The following is a 19,589-nucleotide window of genomic DNA, read 5'->3' as shown; positions in this document are numbered from 1 at the left end:
GGCTGAATCTTTAAGCAGCTGGGCATGGAGGTGCACATCTGTGATCTCAGCATTTGGGAGGTTGAAGCAAGGAGGATCAGCAGTTTAAGGTCAGCCTAAACTATACAACGAGTGGAGGATGGTTTTGGCCATATAAGAACTGTCTAAACAACCCCTTATAATCCCTCAAAGATAATATACAGTAAATGTAGAATCTCTGAGGTAAGGACATCTTTATAATAAGGTCAGTGAGAGACAATGTAAAGCGTGGTTCCGCTCAACAATTTCTTCTTTCTTTGCTTTTTAACTACACGGCTGTGAGATGTCTGCAGTGTAAAAGTAAAACCTGATGCAAAGCCCATGTCTCCTTTGTATCACAGCAGTCACTGATTTAGTGCATCTCTGATCTCTGAGCCCATTTCCTTGTGTCATCCTGGCAAGGTTTCCCATGAGTAACAATAGTGTTCTACATCTAGATGCCATTTCACAGCTCTTCCAGAACTTTCTGCATGGAGGTTCTTATGCCTTCCTCAGAGTGCTATATATTTTCAAAACAGGGAGTTTCAATTTCAGATACTCATACATCAATCAAGAGAAAGGTCAAAAATTGGCCAATAGCTGTCAAGATGGTTCAGTAGGTAAAGGTACATGCTGCTTCTTAACCTTATGACCCAAGTTTAGTCCCTGGGATCCATTGAATAGAAGAGAACTGATTCCTGAAAGCTATCTACACACACACACACACACACACACACACACACACACACACACACTGATGTAACTTAAAGAAGTCAGCCAATGCCTTTCAGCAGGTCCATACACAATAAGTTCAAATGCAGAACTTCTGGACTCCTGAACGCCAATCATTACAGGAATAATATCCAAAGAACAATCTGGGTATGGTAGTATACACTTATAATCCCAGTTCTGAAGGTAGAAGCAGGAGGATCATGAGTTCAAGGCTAGCCTTGGGTATATACTAAGTTGAGTTCAGCCTAGCCTACATAAGGTCCTGACTCAAAATCACCACAACAATAATGTTTTAAAGATGTCAGTGTAATACTGGTTGCTATGGGGTGCACACACCAGAAAGACCACGTTCTCTGAAAAGGCAGACATGAATGGGAACCTGTGCAGTGACACTTACTGCTCATGGGTAGCAGTGCTGTGCCTGTGGGCCTGATGTTAAAACTGAGCAAGGATCACACAGGAAGAATACAGTAAATGAATATTAAATGTGAAGGTGAGCCACCCTTCCCCTTAGAAATTACTCTAATACTGCCATTTCTAAAGAAGAAAGATGGGAATTGTTCTGACACTTTGATTTCAGAGAACTGAATTGTGATCATCTTAATATTGCCCTAGCTCTATGATTTCAACTTGGGTCTGCAGGTCAAGTCCTATATAACAGAAGTCTTCCCTCTTGACGAGACATGTCACACCCACCCGTTTAAGTGAGGGTAGATTCTCCGAGAGACTACAAAGCAAATCAATACCAAAACCACCTAAATCCATTTAAAGAAGGAAGTTCCAGGCTGTTCAGAGAGCATAGCTTAAAAATATTTACAAATGAAATGCTCTACAAAGTAGCCACAACTTCCAACCCAAGGATACACTGAATATGGAAGCTGGAAGGGTGAATTTAGGAGGCAAAGCTTTGGGGTATTATTTATAACCTGGCAAGGAAAATGACTAGAACCACATGCATCAGGCAGAAAGGCTGGTCTCCCTAACTACAGGTAAAATAACATTCAGAACAGTGAAAAACACCCACAGTCGAAGCTGTGCAGGCCAGGGGTTTAAAGAACCATTTCCCCTGCTGATTTTTGATGTATATGTGGAATGTTCTTCAAGCAGCAAATAACTTAACGGTGATCATGACAGACTGAAAATGATACATCTTTCCCAGGACATAAATTAATTCTCTTCGCGGGAAATTGCTAAAATGGACAGGGTGTTATAAAAATTTCTTTATGACTGAAGGAAAAGAAATGATTCCATTTCTTCCATACATTCTTACATGGAAAATAATAAACTCTCACTTCAAACTGTCCTGATATTCATAGGGCTCAAGGTGCCTGTTACTAATTGGGGCAGTCCTGTTTATCTGGTGTTGGCCATGAGTCAGTCCGAATTACCTCAAGTATGAAACACATTCTGCTGGAGACTGCTTGTGCCCACAATTCATGTTCCATATGAATAAATAGTGTAGAGAACCGCGGAGAAGAGGATCCAGCACTCTCGATGACCCATTCTCCTGCTCTTCAGTTTGCATTGCAAATACTAAGCAAAGATTCTGGAAGCCAATGTTTATAAAATAGAATGTTGGAGGATCCTGAGGGTCACACTCCCCATCCCAAGATGCTGGGTAACTAAGTCTTTAACGTGGCAAGCTAGAGCACTTTGTGACTTGCTTAAGGCAATAGCATTTCAGAAGAGAAAACTCTGGGGAAATTCTGGTCCCTTGCTTGCTACACCTTTCCTGTGTTCATAGTGCTCAATCCTGGATAAGTGGCCCCCAGAAAGGTTCCCTAATTGCCACCATTGAGACCGGGAATTATCCAGGGGTCTTTCCTTGGAGTGTAGTTATGAAGCCTTACACTAAGGACTCTCCTTGAGCTTTGTTGAACCTAACATCTTGCCAGACACTGGAAGGTCCTTGTACCCAAATATTTTGTGAATTAATTAATGTGAGAAATGCATTTTGAGAAGTACAAACTCTGACCAGCTCCCTTGATAGAAGAAAAGAATCTGCACATCTCAGTCAGGGAGTGATGCTAAAGACACACCTGTGCCATCCCAAATGGCTTAGCCTTTCTCTTAGAATTGACTGGTAATCTCTAACAAGAACCACAGTCTCCTACGCTCTGCCACTACCTCAGTTTCCTCCTCAGTCTGGCAGTGTGGCCTGCTGGGGGGCGTGAAGGCTCTCCCACACAAAGCTGTAGTATATGGGAGCACACTTCCTTCTCTCTGTCCAGCAACACCTCTTCCTCCCCCACTCTGCCTTACTGACTCCACTGTCTTTCCTGAGCCTCTTCTTCCACTGAAACCTGACTCTGGAGGTGTTCATGTAGCTGAATTCTGGATGCGACTCCAGATGATAACACTGTACTTACTCATGTTCTTCTTTGAAGAGTGACAGTCTATACTCCCACAATGGGAGACTCTGCCCTCTGCTTCTCAGACAAGACACAGAAGGGCCTTCCCAGTCCCACTCCCTTATTTACACCTCTTCCCTGAAGTGAAGCATATGGTCAACCTGGGGACCAGAGTGCCCTCTGGGATGCTCTCATCCTGGTGTGAATTTAGAAGGATGGTATGGGAAACAAATGAACTTGGGAAAGATGTACTAAGGAAATTCAATTTTCAGGGACACAAGTTCTCCATCCCACAGTCTGCTTCATGCAGGGATTGAGTTGATACTTTTATCTTCAGCTTTGACCCTACTTCAATGTTTAATCATGACCACACTAGGGAAGATGCCAACATCTACCAGGTGTAAGACTGAGACAAGGGCATGCTCACTTCCATAGTTCACGTAGAAGGTATATGCTTTTGTTCCCTATTTTATTATGAAAAATTTCAAGAGTAAGCAAATACAGGGAGATGGGTATAAAGAATGTCCCAGCACCCCACTGTGTACAGGTGAACTGGCATGGTGCCTTATCCTTGTCAAGTCAAGAAAATGAGCAGATGAAACATGATTGCCAGTTTGCTTGAACACAATGGAAAGGTCTTCAAACCTATAAAACCATCACTGTAGACATGCACATACTCCATAACTACTGAGAGATAACAGACGGATGAATGGGCACAGAGTACGAGGATCAGAGATGAGGATGAGTCCCCAGCTCAGGGACTTACCTGTTGGAGTGCTGCTGCGGAATGAAGAGGAGGGAGTGATGGGTGGGGTCACAGGGGGAGTAAGGCTTCCACTGCTATGACGTGGTGGAGTGGACACATTCCCTCGAGACACAGAGCTAGACAGGGTCAGCGAAAGCTTCGGCTGAATCTTCTTCTTCAGGGACTCCTGTTCACGGCGTGCAGCATCTGTCATGAACCTGAAATGACAGTTGTAGGTGGTCAGCCAAGGCCTTAGAAGACACGTGACAGTGGAGTTTCATAAATGCTCTACCCTGGGGGGAAACTTGGTAGCAGGTTGGTTCCACTGGAGTCTCATGAAAGCTTGCCCTTTCCAATGCAATGAAGTATCTTTCCAGTTTGTTGTTTTTGAATTTCCTCCAAATTGGACCCATATTTCTGCCAGGAAACCTTGATACAGATCTATACTCACCTTAATGTCTTCTGTTTCAAGAACTTTTCTCTTGGGATGTTCTCTCCTCCCAACTGGAGGAGGCTCACCCATTCCTAGTCCCTGGCCACTCCTGAGTTGGAAAGGTCTGTCCTACAGTAATCAGTGCTCAAACCACTGACTTAACAGCCACGGTTTCCTGGATATCTGCTGCCTTAAAATTTTTTTCCTCTCTAGATTCTCACGTTGTTATTCAGAATTGAGCTTTGCTAGGCCAACAGCTGAAGAATGGCTGTGCTCAACAGCCCAAGCAGAGTTAAGAGGTGTTGAGAACAGGGTGAAGAGGAAGGTCACCCCACCCTGCCCATGGGCCTGCTTAAGTTCTGTTCCTCTTACTCAGAAAGGAGGTTAGGCCGTTTACCTCACCTGGATATGTCAAAGGTATTTCCCCCTTGTCTGTTCTCTTATTCCTGTATAATCTAACATTTCATAAGTCCCTGAAACATAAGATGCAAGACAATCTGGAAATGGTAGTCTTTACCTAGAAGCCAAACACTTTTCATATTATTGGCAGGGGGACTTTGTCACTTGCGTTTCTGGACCCTGTAATGAGGAGCACAGTGACTAGAGACATTCAGGCGATAACAGACACTCGTGTCTACCTGGGCTGTGAGGTGGGACACGACTGTGCCTATCAAGTCTTTGCCATCAATTGTAGTTTGACCAGCTCAATATAAGTCACTGTAAACTAACTGCATTGTACTTCATCATGGCATCTCACATTCTGCTGGCATAATTCCTGAGTGTTTTCCTTCACTATGCTATGAAATTTTGGAGTTAACAGATTGTTCTTAGAGTCAATTAAACACCAAAGGAAATGATAGTAATACTGTTCCAGCATCTTTTTTTTTTTTTTTTTTTTTTTTTGAGACAGGGGTTTCTCTGTATTGTTTTGGAGCCTGTACTGGAACTCACTCTGTAGACCAGGCTGGCCTCAAACTCACAGAGATCTGATTGCCTCTTCCTTCCAAGTGCTGGGAATAAAGGCCTGTGCCACCAATATCTGGCCTGTTCCACCATCTTTAAATTGCTACTTTTATATTTGTAACAAAGGTGGCCCACTCCTAGTCAGGCATGATGGTGCACACCTTTAATCCCAGGACTCAGGAGGCAGAGGTAGTGGATCTCTGTGAGTACAAGACCTGCCTGGTCTACAAAGTGAGTTCCAGGACAACCAGAGAGACAGACAACACAGAGAAATCCTGTCTTGAAAAACCAAAAGAGATGGCCTTAAATGATTCCTGCAACAAGATCCAGACATACAAAGTGGCTTTTCTATGTTGAACTGTACAGAAATAAGGCTATATGTTTGATTGCATTCTTAAATTTATGCTGAAGACGGTGATGATTTCCATGACAGCGATTGAGATGAGGGCTGTTTGCACCCAGGAGCCTGGACTGGTTTATTCTCGGGTGAAAATCTGGTTCCTCAGCTCTTCAACTGCTTTCTTCCCCTCCTCCACAACTTTACCCAAAGTATAGATGCTCATAAGAAAAAGAAAAAAAAAAAAAAGAAAGGAAGGAAAAAAGCAATGTACTGTGGCTTTCTTTTATTATTTCAAGTAAAACCACTAACTGGCACAGTACTAAGTGTCTCAAATTGGGGTGCGCTGTGTGCCAAAGAGTAGACAAAACCACAATGTGACCATACAGCTTCTTCCAGGAAGACCAGTTGTCCTCTGTGGTGGGTAATTCACACAATAAGATAAACACAAGCATTTCATTGGGCAGAAAAAAGTGTATAGCTTGTACTTGAGTTAAGAGTGTGGTATTTGGACTCCGAAGGGCTAGGGTTGAACCCTGCTAGGTTACTTACTATGTGACTGGAAGCGAGTGACAAATTTCCTAAACTTTAGCCTTATTCTCTGTAGATGAGAACACAGCATGATAGCTCTTAGCTGAGGAGATTGAGACCAGAAAATTTAAAAAGTTTTTTTAATTTTAGAATATTTGCACAGACATAGTTGAATATCACTAATGGGAAAGTTTGATGTTTAGAGATTTTGGAGCATTTAGAGTTAGGGATGCTCAACATGTAATGACCACAGGTAAAGATACATCTTTCTATAGGATAATTTTATCTTTGCTTAACTGGCAACCAGCTAAGCTGACATGTCAAGAGATAACTGACTCCTAAGAGATGCCCATGAGCCTTGTCCTACATCACCATCTGGATATACTCCTAGGAAGTCTGGTACTCTGACTGGGGCTTTGTAACTGGGCATCGCTGTGAGATGGCGGGTACCATATCTGGACTGTGGGTAGGGGCCTCAGGGGCAGGCCAGCTCCTAGATGTGCTATCTGATTTGCAGCAGGTTCATAATTGTTAGTGGATCACAACCACTGCAGAGGTCTTCATGGCGATGAAATGTGGTAACCCGCCTGTCATACAGTAAGTGACTCCAAAGTTGAAACTGTTATTCTACAAAGTACTACAGTGTAGTATGTCTTGGTACTTACTTGGTCAGCTCACTCAATGACAAATCCTTTTGAGTTTGTTCTAAAAGAACTTGAGCGAGCAGAAATCCCACCCATGGAATGTTGGGAGTGTCAGATAGAAACAGGCCAAGATACAAGAATCTTCACCATACTTTCTCTTTGTTTGGAATGTATCAATACCTCACAAATAAAAATTTGAAAAAAGGCATCCACAGTCATACTTACTTTAAAAGTAAAAAACCCTTCCTAGCTCAGATACAAAGCAACTGTAGCCATAGCTCCTTCTTTCCCACCACAATCACACCCATGTGGTTTGGTTGGGGTACAGAGGACAATTTATCTTTGGCTTGCTTTTCCTAAGTACTTCCGACAAGTGAGAACAAGGCACTCACGTTAAAAGCACTAAACAAGAAACATGCTCACCAAGAGTCACTGCCGACCCTCCTTCCCTTTGCTCTTCCCTAGCCATAAATCATGGCAAGCCTGACACACAAACACACAGCTGCTTAACACACTTCCAGTAACAGACACACAAGCACACAGGAATGCCACACCAGCGTGAGGTCTAGTTAAAATGGCATTTCCCATGCACAGTGGGCCTAGGCTTTCCTCCCTCTTCCCTGCATCGGCTTTTATGTTACTTGCTTTTGGGGAAGGGGTTGACATAGTCTCACTATAGAGCTTGGGCTGGCCTTGAACTGGCCATTCTCCTCCTTTGTTGTTGTTCTCTCCTAGGTCTTTCTCTTGAAACTTGAAACTTACTAAACTCTAAAGCTTTACGTCATGTTCCACCGACATACTTGTTAGCCAAGAGGTGGACATGTTCCCAGAACTGAGGGATCACTGGGGATGCCAGCGAGGAGATAGGCGATGAAGGAGGTGGTTTCAGGCAAGGACAGAAGGCTCAGCGTCTCGGCTCTAACAAGGAGGGCAGCTCCAAGCCAGCCACATGTGGACGCACCCTGGCATCCATGGGCATGCCCTTTCCACTACCTGGCTGGAAACACTCCCATTCTGTAGCTGAGAAAAGTTGAGGATGTCAAGGTCCTCTGGCCCGAGGAGCCTTCCTCAGGGGGTTGACACCATCAGAGGTTCTCAGTAACCACAGGGGACAGACACCAGGAATTCAGAAGTGGGAGAAACCCTGGCTAAGTCAGATCCCCAGTCTGATATGCTCACTTTTCACAGTTACTAATGAGTGGGGCGACCTGCTCAAGGCCACTGCGATTGCTGAGTGGTTGAGCTGGCGTGAAAACTAGTCAAGCCTTGAAACGGAATCAGTGGCTCCTATGGAGAACTGCTTGCTGGTTTGGGTTTTACAGATGGAGCCACAAAGTTCTCAAGGGTTTTGGTCTGGGGATGTACAAGGAGTCTGTCCGAGCTTACAGGTGTATGTGTGTGTGCGCGTGTGTATGTGGGGGGGGGGTACCTAGGAGGGTGGTCAGGAGGGGAGTCCTTGAAGCCTCAGCCATCTGTTGCAGAGGTGGCTGAGCTCCTGGAGATCCTGCTTTTCGGTCCTCAGCGAGTATATTCTGGAGAACTGGCTATGTCTTTCCATTTCCCTGTGCTTTGCACTGGTGCCAGCATGGCAGGGTACTGGAGTCAGATAATACTGGCTTGTAAGGGCAAGCCATTTAATTTCAGGGATTTCATGAACAGGGTATTAAACATAACTACTATTAAGTGTTAAATTTTATAAACTTATTATTAAATAAAATGTATTAAAAGCAAAGGTTCATTGGCTCTTAATTATCTTACTGCATTTTACTCTGACCCAGGACCTCAAGCTTACTTACATTAATGTGTGTATTGGGAGAAAAGATACCACAGTATCTCTGTGTTCTGTAGCACCCAGTGGTAGCTGGGAACTGCCACAGTGGGCGTATTTACACCACAGAGGTGGGCAAATGTTATCATTCAGGACTTGCTCCTCTTCAAGATTAGCCACTAAGTATTAGTCAACAGACCTTGTACTCTTATTTTTAATGTGGACAAAGGGCATTGGAATCTGTCTCCTTCCTACTCACTGAAGGAACTCGTCAGGAAAGGGATGAGGGAGACACAAGAAAGACTTCCTTTTCCTTACAACATTATAAAAAGGGATACATCACAACACATTTCCTATGAATTTGTAACATTTTAAAATTATTTTTAAATTATGGGATACAGACAAATAAATAAATGAGTTTATTTACAAAGTTTAAAAAATAATAAAATTATTATCCATGTGCCCAAAGTTACCAGAAACTTTGAAGTTTGTTTTATAACTTGTTTTCCCAAGAGAAATATTACCCGGATTTTTTTTCAGGGTTTTTCATATTTTACACATAGAGAAATCGAATGTTCTTTAAAGAAAAAGTAGTCACCGGAGACTTCATTCACTGTTGACTAACAGTCTAGAAGTCTGTGGTCAGCAAAGCAATGTTTTGATTTTGAAACCGAAGCTGGTGTAAGATTAATTTTAATTTTCCTACAAATCAGAAATGCCCAAGTGACCATAATTTAAGGCAGTCATTTGTAGTAATATTTGTTATTGTGAGGGGAAGTACATATTTCTTAAGTAAACTTTCAAGACTGCATCATAACCCTTTTAAGCCTGTAGACCACAATGCTCACTCAGGCTGGCAGGTTAAGCTCAAATGGTGAATGTAACACAGGGGATGGCAGCCACTGCTCCAGGGAGACCAGGTGAGACCACAGGCTCGGGAAATCTATAGTATTTTCTAGAACCTGGGCAGGCTCTCCACTGCCATCTCACTCACCAGCCAAAACACTCACATCTTTTCCTCAGGGGACTGGGGAGGGCGTCACTTGGCTTTTGGTGACACTGGAGGCCCCTGAAACGGAAGTGACCACTTGAAACTTTAGTGTTTCTTGGAAAAACCAGAAAAGAATGGGTTTTATGGGACCGCGGGGAAGTCTGGGCAGTGCATTGTCAGGAGGCTTCCCTGGTGCAGAGAGAGTCCCAGCATCTCCCAGCCCCGTTCTCCTGCCTGCAGGCACAGAGGACTGTGGTATGGGAGTGTACAGCACGCTGCTATGGGCCGCCTAGGTCTGGCATCAGCACACTCACCTTCTTCACACCCCATTTTGACTTCCACCTATGATGTATGTACACATGTATGTATGTATGTATCCCACACTGCTGCACACATCTATAACAGTTCCATAACCTGTTTCTGACATCTCCAAAACAAGGCACTGAAGATAGGCCTTCACTGCCGCTCAAAAGCCACTTGCTTGCTTCATTCTGAGGGTGGACGTGTTCACTGGCTTCACTAATGTGTTGAACTACAAGACACTACCCTCAACCTCATCAGGAATGCCATATTATACACGGAATATAGTATTCACACCATAATACCTTCATGAAATCAACAAACTTATGAATTAAAAACTCGCCTACAGTCATGAACAACACATTTTTTAGTGTTTTGTTAGATTTATTCATTTTCTTTTATGTGTTTTGCCTGCATGCATGTATACGCACCCTGTGACATGCAAGCTTGGTGCTCTCAGAGGTCAGAGGACGCATTGGCTCCTCTGGAACTATAGTTATAGACAGTTGTGAACCACCATGTGGGTGCTGGGAGTCAAACGAGGGCTCTTTACAAGGTCAACAAGTGCTCTAATCTCTGAGTCATCTCTCCAGCTCTCGATATCACATTTATATGTAAATATTAGAAACAAAATTTAAAAAATACTCTTTAAAATATATATGTTTCCCCTTTGTTATTCCATTTAACAAAATATGCTCATGACTACGACCTTGATCCTTTCTCTTCCCTTTCTTCCTGATATGGTTTCACTGTGCAGCACAGGCTGACATTGAACTTTCAATTCTCTTGCCTCAGCCTCCTGAGTGCTGGGGTTACAGTTGTGGACCACCAAGCTCAGCTTACACTGATGTCTTTATGCCAACGGACACTGCCACAAAGAGCCAGTCTGTGGATCTGGGATGCCTCTGAGAAGAGCTTCCGGCATGGCAAGCTGTGCTGCTCTGAGTAACACACTGGCATATGATGAGGCTCTAGCCAAGGATGCCACAGAGCCAGTGAATCAGCCCAGCAGGCAAGGGGCAGTGCACCCAAGGCTCTGGGAAACCAGCTCGGGGATGGTAGGTGCATTTCAGCCTGTGATCATGTGTGGTCTGTGTGTCTAAGATCTAGTCCCCTTGCAATGATGGTGTGCAGATTCACATTTGCTGGTAAAGCCAGCAGTGGTCTTCTGGTTTTAGCAGCCACTTGGTTAATGTGACTGACCAGAGAGACTCGGCTTGAGCTCAGTAAATGTGACTGCAGTTTGTCATAGCTCCTTCATGAGCACAATGGTCTTTTCGAGTGACCTAGGAACTTAGCAAGACGTTCCAATAGACAGAACACTTGAATCCTAAGTAGAACTGATTTCAGAAAGGGTTTTAAAAAGCTTTGAACAATCCTGTTTATTTTCATTCAAGAGACCTGCTTTAGTTGACCTGAAGCCCCTGGGGAGACTGTTAAACTTTATAAAACTTTTGCAGGGTCATGTGAACTAGGGGCCTTTTAACACACTGCCATTGGGGCTGGAGAGAGGGCTCAGCAGTCAAGAATGAATACTCTTCTTCCAGACTTTGATTCCTGGTATTGATTCCAGGCCACTCATAAAAGCCTAAGACCCCTGCTCCAGGAGATCTGAGGTCCTCTTCTGGCCTCCTTGGGCACTGCATTCATTGTGCAGAAGTCCATATAATTTTAAAAAATAGTAAAAAGTTTAAAAGCATGCTGCCACTAAAATGTTAATGCAAAATAGTAAGCTGAAGACAGAAGTAGAAGAAATCTGCTCCACCCCAGAGTCTTGCTGTCCCTGTGTGTGTGTGTGTGTGTGTGTGTGTGTGTGTGTGTGTGTGTGTGTGTGTGTATGTGTGTGTGTATGAGAGAGAGAGAGAGAGAGAGAGAGAGAGAGAGAGAGAGAGAGAGATCCTGCACTCACCTCCACTGTGGGCATCCTCTGAAGGGACCAGTAATGAAATGCCACAACAATACTAACAGGCTTGCTACATGCAGGCATTATTTCTTTACAAAGCTTATGTCTGGCCTATGTGGAAAGATCTTTGAATAGCTCCAAGATAGTCTGTGACTAAATAAGGGTGAAGGCATACCTATGTACTGTCAGACCTAGTCAATTCTGCTGATAAGACAGGAAAAAAAAAAAAAAAAAAAAAAAAAGAGGAGGGGCTAGAGGGATGAAAAGACAAGACAGGAAAAAATGGCCTTTTGCTTTTGCTTTCTTTTTCTCTGAGTGGTACTTAAAAAACAAATCATCTGAGCTTCCCACGTTCCCTGCCTCCTACCACTGAGCTAGCCCTCCAACCTCTGAAATAATATTTTCTGGGAAACTCCTTGCTCTTCTTTATTCAGACATTATAATGACAGAACATAGGAAAATGTAGTTAAGTTTTCTGACCTAGAGAAGGTATAAGATTTCTCTTGGTCATTATTCAATAATTGTACCATATACATTGTAACATACAATTTGTAACAATATATTATTGAGAATTATCTTGTAGATGCAAATTATTATAAATACCTGCTTACTAAAAATATCCAACTTACTTTCCTATCATTGTTAAAAATTCAGTTTTAGCGTGGAGAGACGGCTGAGCAGTGAGTGAAGAGCGTGTCCGCTATTTGCAGAGGACCAACATCAACTCCCAGCACCGATACTGGGCAGTTCACAATCTCCAGGGTACTCTGGCCGGCACCTGAACCCACATGCGCACACCACCTACCCCCATAATTAACAAATAAAGCATAAATCTTTCAAAGACTGCAGCTTTAAGGGTGGCCGAGACAAGTACATGCTTACATTTGAGTGGAATTGATTGTTATATGCTGGCCCAAAGGAAGGATGAGGAGCACAAGTATACGCAGCGCCAGCAGCTTCTTCCAGGAACTGGGAGGAGGGTAAGCAAGCCACACAGGAGGCGAGGGTGTGGGCTGCCCCGATCCCTGGCCATATGACCTTCCAGACAGTACCATCCAGAGACCAGAGGCTGCTGTGTAGATAATTCTTAGGGTCTTCTCCCCCATCACCCTCCCTCCTTCCCTCTCTCTCTTCCTGCCTCTCCTTCTCTTACTTTTTAAGAAAGCAATATTTCACCCTTAATTTAATCACTAAGTGAAATCCATGCACCAAAGCTAGGCACCAGGAATCACAAACAGGAGTCCGTCCCTGACAGGCCATTTTCTTCAGCACCATGGAGTATATGGTCAGCTTTACTGGCTCTCTTGGGGTTCAGCAGTCACCCTCAGTAGTCACAGGTCAACATAAATTATCAGTGAAGCAGTCACTTTGTATTTACTTTAGCCACAAATCAATTAAAACATGGTCTTTTTCATTGTTGACGCTAAGAACCAAAAAGCTCTAAGGGCTCCAGTACAGCCTTGGGAAGTCCCTGCTGCAACCCTTAGCTTTCTCTGATCTGGGAACAACCATGGCTGCTCCTTACACATGGGTTTCATTGTTAATTGGACATCATGTAAAAGCCAATGGACAAAACAAAGAACTGCTATTTATGAGATTTTGCGGTATAAAACTACAAATGGCTTTTGAGTTTTCCTGTTTTTGCCTTCTCTGAAAGCAAACTAAATTGGCTAACACTGCTAATGAGAAGGGGTATAATTCTCCCCATAAACTGGAAAAAGTTTATTTATTTATTTATTGGTTTTTTTTCAAGAGGGTTTCTTTGTGTAGTCCTGGCTGTCTGGAACTCTCTCTGTAGACCTCAAATTCACAGAGCTCCTCCTGCCTCTGCCTCCCAAGTGTTGGGATTAAGGTGTGCGTCACCACCACTAGTTTGGAAGACGTTTTAAATGGAGAAAAGAAATGGGATCTAGGAGCTCTGGGAGTTCTGGTTACAGTTTATATGCAGTATGCATGCAACACTGCCTGTTGACTGAAAAGCAGAATCTGGAGGCATAGTCCCAATTTGATTTGCTTGGTTTTCTGAGCCTTGAAAAATTGACTCTTTCTGGACTTGGGTCCCTTATCACAAACCAGCCATGACCCCAAGATCCCACAGAAGAAGTTCTCAAGACCTTAGAAGGTGAACATACAAGACACACTTGGCCTGCTTGGAATACCCATCAGGCATCTTATGAGAAACTATGTGTGTCCCCGCCTCCAAAAAATCACTTGCAGGGGAAGCTACACAGTCCAGAGAATGGGTGACCTAAGTAGCTAAATTTGCAATTAGACGGCTCCATTTCCACACACAAGTGTTCATGCTGTATGAACTTGGGCTGAAGTGCACGCTCAGTGGTTCTCAGAGGTTAGTGAAGTGTGAAGGAGGGAGAGGGCAGCAAATGAGATGGTGGAGGAAGTCCCGTATAAGGTCTTCAGTGTATTTTGTTTATATATTATGGTCACCATTATGGTTGATATATGTCTGTCACCATGAGCTCTGCTCAAGATGTGTGGCTAGTAATCACAGCACCCTTGTCTGTGCTGTGTTCTTTTTCCAACTACAATGTCTCCAGTCTGCCACCTTGGTAGTCACCAATGTCAATGGAGAGGACACACAGCTGAAAAGGGGTGGCCCTACCCACTGACAGTTCTACTGAATCTCAGCTTCGGCACAATTTGACTGGCAATCACTTTAACCTAAGACTAAAGATGGCAGACTCAATGTCTGAAATCAATAGCTGGATATGCCCCAATCCGGAGTTGCCCCAAAAGGTAAGCAAGAACACAAAGCAGACAGATAGCATCATTCATGAATGTATTACAGAAATAGGGACCGAGGGTCTGGTTGGAACAATGACATGGAAGCTAGCAAACTGGTTAAGACCAGTAACCACCAAGTTGGAGTTCAACCTGCCGCGGATTGTCCCTGAGTCTTGGGATACTCCATTGAAATTCTCTACCATAGTCAGATCTCTGTTAGAGGGACCTATAACACAAATCTGGGTGTAAAAAGTAATATGTGCACTGGAAGTTTCCTCTCTTTACCAGATACAGTATGATACCCAAAACCTTTCTAGAAAAGCATGAATATTCAAGCCCTTTCTGCTCATGGCTGCTCAGGGTACAGAGCAGCCTGGGGTGGTACTTCTCTCTAATCAACTTTCATGTCTCTTTTACTTCAGAATTAGTCAAGTACAATTTCCTTCTAACACAGTGGTTCTTAACCACTTTCACAGGGGTTGCATGCATGTCAGATATTTACATTATGATTCATAACAGTAGCAAAATTATAGTTATGAAGTAGCAATAAAAATAATTTTATGGTTGGGAGGGTCCCTACAACATGAGGAACTATATTAAAGGGTCACAGCATTAGGAAGATAAGCTTTATTTGTTAGATCATATACAAGATACCACCACAAAACCCCTTTTTGTCCAGTACAAAAAATTATAACTAATATAAGAAAAACATATATAATAAATACAATAACTATATACAGTATGTACAGGCAATAAGTACATCAACAATGTCTAGTCCATTTACATTTGATGAATTCAGAGAACACACTCTATTATCTACCATATCTTGGTGAGTCCAAAAAGTTGTACCTAATTCACTTTCTATTCTAATTTGAATGATCAAATTATCTTTTAATGTCTCCTAACCTTCTACACTTTACACCTTCTTAGTCTGGTAAAGAAGGAAAACTATAACTAGTCTTCAATTGCTCTAACAGGAAAGGGAGGGCCAACCTAGCCTCTGACATCATTTGGGCAACTACTCAAAGGAATTTATTTTTGTGGATATGTGTTGATTTATGTAGAGTTACAGTCAGTGGGTTGCTTAGAAATATCACAGTATTAGCAGCATTGTTTACTTCTTAAAATCTTATTATGTGTTCATGTGTGTCTGTGTGATCATGTGCCTGTCCACAGGGTCAGAAGTGGATGTTGGGTCTTTTGGAGCTGGAGTTACAGGAAGCTGAGAGCCACTAGATGTGGGTGCTAGGAACTGAACTCAGGTCCTCTGGAAGGGCAACAAGCTCTCTTAACCACTGAATCATTTCTCCAGCCGCAACAGAATGAGCCCACTTAGTGAAACTATCTTGGGGGACAAAGTAAACTTCATACACGGGCTGTCCAGTAATATAGTGTATGCACGTGGGCATCTAAGACTTACAGATTTCAAATTTCACAGGCCTCGGAGGCTTACATTTTCCAAGGGGTTTTCCCCCTTTTTATTGCAAGAGTTCAGTTTAATTGCTCTAAAGAGTATTAAATCATATTCATGGGAGGCCATTGTTTTGGACTGAGGCTCCAGCAGACCAGACCAGACCAAGCCAGAGCACAGTCACTCCTGCTAGGTGACACTAATCCAACTGACCCTTGAACAGGTCAGTTTTCCATCAAATAGGCAGCTTTCTAAACAGTCAAAAGAGCTGGCTTTTCTTGAACCTCAGGATGAGAGTCCCCTCTGCTTAACTCTGCAAGGGAAGTAGCTTTATGTCCCCTTTGCCCTTTGTAGCCCTTTTATGCCCACAGAGCCAACCTCCCCACACCAGAACAAGTCATTTTCTGCAGAATGGGTTGCTATGTCACTCCGGAATTGCTAACAACAGCCAATTTGATCTTTCAGGTTCTTATAACTATGCTCCTTGCCTTTGGTGTTCTGTTTTCCAGGAGGCTGGCCTCTCATGAATGTGTTTAGGTATTCAGTCATTCAGGACAGTGCACATGCGAATAATCTTAATTTTTTAAAAAAGAAATGTGACTGTCCCTCCCACCTCTTCCTCTTTCTGATGAGGAATTTCTGAGTGCAGAAATCCTTGACAAACTAAACCACAGGTATGTGCTAGGTGTGGAGAGTATAGGGGTGTTGATAACTATGACAGTTTAAGCATTTTAGTAGAGGTAAGTTTTTAAAATGCACAAGAAACGATTGTGCTGGGCCACACACTCTGGCTGTCTGCCTTCTCCTTCACTGACTTTCTTCCTTTCTTGTGCTGATTATTAATCATTCATATATTTTTCACCTTGTATTTACAAAGTGCTTAAAAATACACAGGGGTTACTAACAGAAAGAAAGGGGAAAAGAATCAAGGGAGAAGAAAATTTCGAGGCAGCCTCTAAGATCGAGGAAGATGTTTTGTAGCCTAACTGCAGGGACACACAGTGGTAAGAAACCGCAGTGCTTGCTAAGGTGAGCACTGCTGGGTGTTTCCACCACTGAATTATACTGAAGATTCATTCATTCATTCATTCATCTGCAAGGTCTGAGTCACTGGTTCCCAGGTTCTTTGAGGAATGGAGGCTTTGCTGCGGTGCAGATGGGAAGCTGCTCTGCATTGCCTGGGGGTAGTTTTGCTATTCTTTAAGTGGAGGAGCTAAAAGGGATGTCCCAGAGCCACTATTTCGTAATCCTTTGAAATGAGTTTGTGTTTCACAAGATCCCCTAGCCACCTTAACCCCACATGCTTCACCCCATACACAGGCTCTATAAATAAGGGAATTTATAGGTTATTTGGAAGAAAAGGAGCAGGGTGTTTAAACTTTAAAAAATGTCATTGGACTTAACTGTTAATGAAGTGTGTGGAGGGGCCTCCAGCTCTCTCGCTGTTTGTAGCCTGTAGCCTTCATTTGCATGCCCAGGGCACACACTAATCCACACCATCTTTGGCTCTCCAGAAAACCATGGGCCCCACAATACAGTTTGTCCCGCTGGTTTATTTAGCAAAGTCCTTCTTCGAAGCATACACAGGCCTCCATTTCAGGCCGAGCTGATTACCCCAGATTCCTAATTAGTGTTAATTAAAGCTTTAATGGATTGCAGCCAGAATTTAAAAGCATGCCACCACCTTTAAAGACCCATTGCTGGTTCAGGGCAGGAATGAGCCAGGCCCAGACTTCCTATGGAGTGACTCAGGCTCCTGAATACCTTGGTACACAGCATGCAGACCATGGCTGGTGACCTGGAGCCTCTCTGTTATGTTTAAACAGGAACACAAGCTGCTTGTTCCAATCCCTGAATTTCTATTGAAGCTATGAACATTTTTAGAGGCAGACATCTTTCAGTATTCCCCAAAAGGCTAGCCTCAGGAGGATTTCTCCACTCCTGTTAAGGTTTGGGAAACAAGACAAAATACTCTGACTAAAACAATTCCAAAGAACCTAGTAAAATGTTTTCAAGGCCCCCAAACCACTCTCATATTGATAGTGCTGCAGAGAATAGTTCAGAACATTCCTAAGAAGTAAACCCCAAACTCAGCAGTTTAAATCCACACTTTTCTTATGTACTCCCTATCACGTGCAAGCTGACTCATTCTTAAAATGGCAGACTGAGTCATGAATATTCATAATACAGAAGGAAGAAGAGACGGTTGGGCCTTTAACATGAACACATGAATACCCAAGGCGATGCTGAAGCTATAGGACGTTGTGAACCACCCAGCCTTGGTGCTGGGAACTGAACTTGGGTCCTGTGCAACAGTGAGAAGTGTGCATAACCACAGAGCATCTCTCTAGCCCCAGATCTAGGATTTTTTTTTCTTTTGATTATATTTATGTTGTGTGCATTGGTGTTTTGTGTGAGGGTGCCGGACACCCTGGAACTATTATAAACAGTTGTGAGCTGCCATGTGGGTGCTGGGAATCGCACCTGGGTCCTCTGGAAGAGCAAGCAGTGCTCTTAACCACTGAACCATCTCTCCAGCCCCAGAGCCAGAGTTTTAAAGAATCTATCTACTACACACTATGCAGGGTGTTTTTTCCTGCTCAGACAGACTGATCTCAATCTCATCCTCTTTATGTAGATAGGGATGATCCCAATTCCTGATCCTCCTGCCTCCACCTTCCATGCTGAGGTTACAAGAGAATGTCACCATGCCCAGTTCATTAGTGCTGGGATCAAACCCATGGCTTCTGCACGCTTGGTAAGTCCTCTGCCATGACCCAGTTTAGCTTTCCACGGCCACATGCAGCCAGCTGGAGGTAAAGAGCACAGAAACAGGGCTCTCTCCCGTCACAGCAAGTTCCTTCCACTGTACTGCTTTCGCTGCTAAGGAGAACTCTGTTGGAATGCTGAGACTCCAGTGATGGTGAGACCCAAGGTGTGTGTGAACAGACACCAGAGGAAGAAGCCAGCATGGAAAGGTGGGTGACAGCTGAGGACAACAAGTCTGGGAGACACCCACATTTCTTCAGAGGAATGGGAGCCTTCCAAATTATTCCAGAGAGAAATGGTTTTTATACTTTCTTTAAAAAGGTTTAACACCTTATTTTTGTAATTTTTTTAATGAATATTTTTGGGTTACAAATATAAAAAATATTTTTCCCGCGTGTGTGTGTGTGGGGGTGCAAATACATGGGCTCTGCTCCATGTCCTGCTGGCAGCCTGGCATGGGAGCCTAAAGAAGGCCCAAAAGGTCCTCAAGCACATGATTGGAAGCATGTTATAAATGCGATGAGGCTCAAAGCACAGGGTGATGCTGGGACCAGGGGGACACACTAAGTCCTGAACTCTGTGAACTATGGGCACCTGTCACCCCCAAGTAGCTCACATGCCCGTTATAAAACTGGAAAATCCTGCTCACCAGTCTGGAGGGTGCCTATGGCTATCCCTTAACTCGGCCATTCTTCCTTCATCTCCCACTTCTCAGAAAGACAGAAGAGAATTAACTTCCACCATATAGAGGGTCCAGCCCAGGTCCCACTTGCCTATAGATCAGTGGTTCTCCACCTGTGGGTCAGGACCACCTTGGCCAAATAACCCCCTCATAGGGGTTGCCTAACCCCATAGGAAAACAAAGATATTTACACGACAATTCGTAACACTAGCGGAATTATAGTTATGAAGTATCAAAGAAACTAGTGTTATGGTTGGGGGCACCACAACATGAAGAACTATAGTAAAGTG

The 19,589-nt window shown here is 43.5% G+C and overlaps 1 protein-coding gene across 1 annotated transcript in view; it reads right to left on the bottom strand.

The window, feature by feature from the left end:
- Positions 1-19,589, bottom strand: part of Jazf1 (JAZF zinc finger 1) — a 293,135-nt gene that overhangs the window by 49,022 nt on the left and 224,524 nt on the right. Inside the window, exon 3 of the mRNA XM_051202827.1 lies at positions 3,847-4,043. Within this exon, the coding sequence (XP_051058784.1) occupies positions 3,847-4,043 (197 nt within the window). The remainder of the gene's footprint in view (positions 1-3,846; positions 4,044-19,589) is intronic.

Source organism: Phodopus roborovskii, unplaced genomic scaffold (assembly GCF_943737965.1).
Source record: "Phodopus roborovskii unplaced genomic scaffold, PHOROB, whole genome shotgun sequence".
In the NCBI taxonomy this organism is placed as follows: domain Eukaryota; kingdom Metazoa; phylum Chordata; class Mammalia; order Rodentia; family Cricetidae; genus Phodopus; species Phodopus roborovskii.
Note: the sequence above shows the minus strand (reverse complement) of the source record. Positions and strands in the feature narration are given on the sequence as shown.